The sequence below is a fragment of the Emys orbicularis genome, chromosome 12 (assembly GCF_028017835.1).
Source record: "Emys orbicularis isolate rEmyOrb1 chromosome 12, rEmyOrb1.hap1, whole genome shotgun sequence".
NCBI lineage: Eukaryota > Metazoa > Chordata > Testudines > Emydidae > Emys > Emys orbicularis.
The window spans coordinates 35,763,013-35,769,768 of NC_088694.1; the positions used below are offsets into that span (position 1 = coordinate 35,763,013).

The 6,756-nt window shown below is 42.8% G+C and overlaps 1 protein-coding gene across 1 annotated transcript; it reads right to left on the reverse strand.

The window, feature by feature from the left end:
* Window positions 1–3,951: 3,951 nt before the first annotated feature.
* On the reverse strand, window positions 3,952–5,197 carry LOC135886060 (olfactory receptor 5AP2-like). Its single transcript, XM_065413949.1, has 2 exons — window positions 4,381–5,197; window positions 3,952–4,085 (listed from the first exon to the last, which is right to left on the reverse strand). Exons 1-2 carry the CDS (start codon window positions 5,195–5,197, stop codon window positions 3,952–3,954), a joined length of 951 nt encoding a protein of 316 aa, XP_065270021.1.
* Between the last annotated feature and the right edge of the window lie 1,559 nt (window positions 5,198–6,756).

Here is a 6,756-nt window from a genome sequence, read left to right on the forward strand (position 1 = left end):
AGGTTTCCAAACCCAAGCAGGATGAATTCTGTGGTGGCACTTCAATTTTCCTTTGCATTGTTGACAATGGTGTCCCACTAGACATATATATTTGAAAAAAATATGTATTAACTCAAGCAGTGGTCAGCAACGTTAAATTGGTATCAAAGCTCAACTCTCCTCATCTAAACTAGGGCTCTGATCATGCCTACATTTATATTTTTTAGTATACTTATGCACCTATTCCATCTATCTACTACACTCCTTCCAACTTCTAGAGCAAATGACATAGGGATTCTACAAAGAGCCTCATTTACTAGAGGATGTTTCATTCCCATGGCATTATCCATCCTATGCCTGGTAAACTAGCTCTAGCAATATAAATTCAGGAAAAAATATTCAGAATGGAAAAATATGTATTCACAAAAATGTCATTGTCTTTTAAAATATTAGATCAAGGGAAGGGAATGTGATTAGAGAGACAGAGAATTTCTGAATTTTCCACTCATGTCAATGACCATGGCATCCACTTATCTTGGTGCTGAATTTGGTCCCAGATCTCTACAAAGAGACTGAGATGGTTGGATGAGCAAGAGGGTTATGAACATTCCAGGATTTAGCTAAAGGCAAATACTAAAGATTGTACGATTGAGCTGAATGAGTCTTTTACATAATAAACCATCCCAACTATTTGGGGGCCAGAGCTAACACTCCCCATTTTGATAGCCCCCCCAACCCAGTTATTTTTTTTTAAATAAATGATTTTAAATAAATAAAACAAACAGACCTGGCTATCGACTTCATCCTTCTTCATAAATGAAGAAGCCGTCAGCAGCAATGCTGATCTTCCCTGAGTTCTCTCATTCACACTATACCCTGCTTTTAATAATGTATTTGCTCTAGTTTATACACAGCAGGAATAATTACAGAGAATCGCTCTCTGTTAGGAGAAAACAGTGGCCATTAAATTAAATTGGATTAGTGTCCCAATGGGAATATTTTGCTTTTGTTGGGAGAAACCCTTTCTGTAGGCTTACAGGCAATGTTTCATCATACACTGACTTCATCATCTCTCTATCTATCCATCCATCCATCCATCCATCCATCCATCCATCCATCCATCCATCCATCCATTTATCTTGGTGCCCATCATGGTATTATCTGAGCACCTTCCAGGAAAACAGACTAGTATAACAAGCCCCCAGTGGTCTTCTCCAAGACTTCCACTCTTCCTTTCCCAGTGGTTATCCTCAGATGGACTTTCCTGGGTAGCCTTCTCATCCATAAACCCCCAGGTACCAAAGGATTCCCTGAGGAGTTGAAAGAGATCATGTCTGACACAGAGGCTTTGTCTTCACTACCCGCCGATCCGGCGGGTAGCAATCGGTTTATCGGGGATCGACTTACCGCGTCTAGTGAAGACGCAGTAAAATCGATCCCTGATCGCTCTGCCGTCGACTCCGTAAATCCACCTCGGCAAGAGGCGGCAGCGGATTCGGCGGCAGCGCGGCAGCGGTCGACTTTCCCGCGTCCTCACCGCCAGGTAAGCCGACCTAAAATACGCAACTTCAGCTACGGTATTCACGTAGCTGAAGTTGCGTATCTTAGGTCGGACCCCCGCTGCAGTGTAGACCTAGCCACAGAGAAAGTTCAGAAGACTTCATTGTGTTGGGAGACTTCAACACCATGCAAACTACCCCTCTAATAGAATTGCCCAGCATCTCCTGTTCAATTAGCCTTTGTCACTGATTTCAAGAGAAGCATGCAGGCCACAATTTTCAAAACTGACTATTGATTTCAGGTGTCTTCATTTTAGACTGTCCAGTGTATTGCTCTGGGGTATAGGCATCCAGATTTCTAATGTGTGGCAGCAGTGTGCATGCCCAGAGGCAGAAAACTAGATGTTTAAGAGCTTTTCTACAGCAAAACCTTGGATGCTGAACAAATTTAGGCACCTACAGCATTCAGTCGTAGCCATGGGGGGCTTTGTGAATCCCAGTGGGGACTGATTCTGAGATTTAGGCACCTAAATCCCTTTGTGAATCGAGTCCAAAGCCTCTTTTGAAAATAGGACATATCCACTTTTATTTTTCCCTAGGTAACTTACCCAAAGCCATACATAGATTCTGTATCAGAACCAGGAACAGATCTCCCATTTCCTGAGTCCCTGGGCAATGCCTGTCCACTGGATAGACCTCATTTCCTAATGACAGAGTCCTCTACCCATCAAGCCAAAGAACAACTTCAGTGACAGTGAATATAAGGGGGATTCTTCACTGAGGCAGCTGAAAGACCCAGTGGCTTAGACACTTGTCCATCCTTTCTACCCATAAATATTAAAGACATGGCCTGGGATATTCAAAGAGTCCCAGAGGAGTTGGATGCCTTGCTCTGCTGACATCCAATGGGATTTGGGTTCCGGACTGCCTCTTCTTTGAAAGCCCCTTCCTTAATTATTTATTACAGAGTAAAGCCAAAATTAACATAAGCCCATAGTTCCCAGTACAGGTGTTTCACCAGGAACTCTAGGCATACAAACAAGCAGTGGCAGGACAAACAAAGGAGATGTGACACTACTTGGAGACTGAGTCATGGAGCAGTAGAATAGTGAATGTGGCCATAATGTTGTAGATAGTGTTAAATGTCATCATGACGAGAAGTGCCAGAACCAACAGCTAGGTGTTAGGCCAGAAATGAGATGCAAATCCAAGAGAGGAGGAGATTGATAGCATGGATCCATTCCACATGGGACCTGAAAACCCTCTCCAGGATGTTAAGAAAAGATAAAGAAAAGTAGAATAAAATAATTTTATTGTCTCTCCTGTTCTGAGTGGTAGCAGAGATTGGGTCCTTCCAGTTTAATTGGAGGAAGAATCAGTAATGTGGAGTCAGGGTTTATTCTCATTGTAATTTGTTTGTGTACAATAGATGCACCAGTCATGGAACAGAGGTGGTCACAGACAGCATATAGACAATCCCCTGTCTCCGAAATTTCTGCACAGATGCCAGTGCCCATTTTCCAGAGAACAACAAATATAGGATTGAAAAGCATTTTCTCCATAGATGTTTTTCGTATTTTTACTTGATGTTGCTTTTGTTGTTGTTATAAAGAGATGTTCTAACAAAACAAACAAACAAAATAATTATATCAAATATTTATTTATTTTGATAGCCATTAATCTGTTTAGGAACTTTTACACTTTTTAATCATTGCAATAGAACATATATTTAGAAAGACCAGTGCCATCTTCCCACATGTAAAATTATGCAGCATTTGGGAATCCAGGACACCAAGCAGAGACAAAATATGATAACAAGCCACACCCACACCCAGGAATCCAAGACTTGTGCCATGTAAAATGTGGACATTTCCCAAATCAAACAGAGCAGAAAAGCTGATAAAACACAAAACTAAAATCTTGAATTACCCTGTGTGGAATGCAGAGTTATTGATAGCCATTGATGGACTTATTCTCCAGAAACCTATTTCATTCTTTTTTTAACCTGCCCCAAACTGGACCTGGGTTTAAAAAAGAATTAGATAAGTTAATTTAGGATAGGTCCATCAGAGGCTATTAGTCTCAGTGACCAGGGATGCAATTCCATGCTCTGGATATCCCTAAACTTCTGACTGCCAGATTCTGGGACTGGACAAAAGGGGATGGATCACTCAATAATTGTCCTGCTCTGTTCATTCCCTTTGAAGCACCTGGCATTGGCCACTGTTGGAAGATAGGACATGGGCTAGATGGACCATTGGTCTGACCCAGTATGGCCGTTCTTATGTTCAGAGCATATGAGAGTTATGATTCTGGTTAGGGCTGTAGCAAATATCAATTAGGAATGTCACCATCCCAAAATTTACTGTGTCTTCAAGGAAGCTCCCATTGGCATGAATGGGAGACAACCTAGATGCCAACTCCCTTGCTAGTTAAGCCAGATTGAATCATTCCCATACAAGTCACTCTCATTTTATGGGAGCACCATATATTTACTGATTATTTTTCTCAGTGCTTCCTTGACCTCTTTGTTCCTCAGACTGTAGATGAGGGGATTGGCCAGGGGAGTCAGGACCGTGTAGAAGACAGAGAAGACTTTGTTGAGATCTCTAAGGGCTGGTCCACACTACCCGCCTGATTCGGCGGGTAGAGATCGATCTTCTGGGATCGATTTATCGCGTCTCATCTGGACGCGATAGATCGATCCCAGAAGCGCTCCCCCGTCGACTGCGGAACTCCTGCTCGCCGAGAGGAGGAAGCGCTGTCGACGGGGGAGCCTGCCTGCGCCGCGTGGACCCGAAGTAAGTAAATTTAGTTCAATCTAGGAAACGTCGACTTCAGCTACGCTATTCTCATAGCTGAAGTTGCGTTTCCTAGATCGATCCCCCGCCCCAGTGTGGACCTGCCCTAAGTGTGTTAGTGTCTGGTAACATGTAGACAATGATTACAGTCCCATAGAAAATTGTCACCACCATGAGGTGAGAGGAACAGGTGGAAAAGACCTTTTGCCTGCCGGTGGTGGAAGGAATTTTCAGGATAGTGGAGACGATGCAAACATAGGATGCCAAGGTTAATAGAAATGGGGGCAGGGTGTCTATGGAAGAGAATATTATAGTCGCTAGTTTGATCAGGCTGGTGTCACTGCAGGACAGCTTAATCACTGGGGTGAAATCACAAAGGAAATGGTCAATTTCATTGGGGCCACAGAAATATAACTGTGACATTAAACACGTTATTATGGTCGTTGTCAGAAATCCATTCATCCATGATCCAGCTGCTAGCTGGAGGCAGATTCTGCCATTCATAAGGGCTGCATAGTGAAGTGGTTTATGTATTGCTAAATACCGATCATAAGACATTGCTGCTAGGAGACAACATTCTGTAGCTGCCAAGAAACCAAAAAAATAAAATTGCACAATACACCCACAGAATGATATAGTCCTGTCCCCATTCAGGAGACTGGCGAGCACCCTGGGCAGGATGGTGGAGGTGTAGCAGGTCTCCAGGCAGGACAAGTTCCCCAGTAAGAAATACATGGGGGTGTGAAGGTGCTGATCAGCCACAACTAGCGCAACAATGAGGATGTTCCCAGCCATGGTCACAATGTAAACCACTAGAAACAGCAGAAAGAGGCAATATTGCAGTTCAGGTCGATCCCCAAATCCCAGGAGGATGAATTCCATTATGTATGTTTGATTTTTCCCTTCTTCTTTCTTCATGAGCTTTCTTCGTGCAGGGTCCCCTTTTCCTATTCTCCATGAGATTTACCTAGTGATAATTAAAAAAGTAATGAGCATTGAAACAGTTTAATGTACAGTTAAACTTATTAGATTTCCAGCTCTTTCATTCAAGGAAAGTTCAAAGTGCAAATGGAGAGTATGGTTTATGCTCTCATTAAGACAAGAAACTCCTTAAATCTGAGATTTTACACAATATTTTCAAATAGAGATTCCCCACTCGCCAGCCCCAAAGAGCAGCTAAGCTGTTAATTTCTCATTTTTCCACCCCCAACTTTGTTCATTCATAGATTTAAAAGCCAGAACAGACCATTGGATTTGAAGGCCATCATGTCTGTATAACACAGAACTTCCCTGCATTAATTCTTGTTTGTACTACAGTAGATCTTTCAGAAAAATAGCTAGAAAGAGCCATTGTGATAATCTATCCTGGCCTCTTGTATATCACAAGCCATATCACTTCCCTGGTTACCCCTGCCCTGAGACCAATAACTTTTGGTTGAGCAAAGCATAGGTGACAAACTGGGAATTATCTGCATTATTTTGCATGACTACTGTGCATCACTCTCTGTGTTAGTTTATGATGGATGACTTGCCATGGGTGAGATCAAATAGGGTTGTTAGAGGAAACAGACATGAAAGGAAAATCAACAACCTAGGTAAGAAGTATCCAAGCAAACAGTCACACACAACAACCAGCAAAGTTACACAGTTGTTTTACCAAAGCTGAGAAGGGAGAGATCAAAAGATCTGGCCAGGTAAAGGATTCACCCGGAGACACAGAGAGAGGGTCTGTAGGGCGGCAAACTATCCCTCAGACTCAGAAGTGGGATCTGGAAGAACCTGAGCTAGGAAGAGAAAAGTTAAGCGTAGGTATGACAAGAGCTGTTATGACTCTTTGTTGTTTTAACCCATTTTCCTAAATGCTGTGTAGAGTTGGGCAAAGAAATCCCATGTTATTTTGAAAAAGCTGTTTCTGTGCCCTGCAAACTCACTCTGTCACAGGCTTCGGGAGGGAAATCTATAGCAGAACCAATTTCCACTTAGACCTGCTGGGGTAACACCGCTGTCACCAAAGGGGTGGTAATGTGGTGACTTGGAAAGTAGTTGGATTGCAGGATCCCACCCAAGAAAATGGGAAGCATAGGCCAGTCACTTGGAAGGGGTGTGCTTGAAGGACAGGAGAAGGGTCCAAGAAGGGGCAGCCGCCTCAGGACCATGAGAGCAAATCTTCCAAAAAGGCAGCCGGTCGTGATTTTGAAGACATCAGGGGATGGAGACTCCACCACTTCCCTTAGTACTTGGTTCCAAAGTTTAATTTCCCTCACTCTTAAAAAATTGTGCCTTATTTCTAAAATGTATTTGTCTGACTTCAGCATCCAGACATTGGTTCTTGTGACTTCTTTGCTAGATTAAATCACCCGTTAGTATCCAGGGTTTTCTGCCCACAAAGGCACATATCCACTGTAATCAAATCACTTCAGAATCTTCATTCTAAAAAGCTAAACAGGTTGAGCTCCTTAGCTCTCACTGCAAAGAAT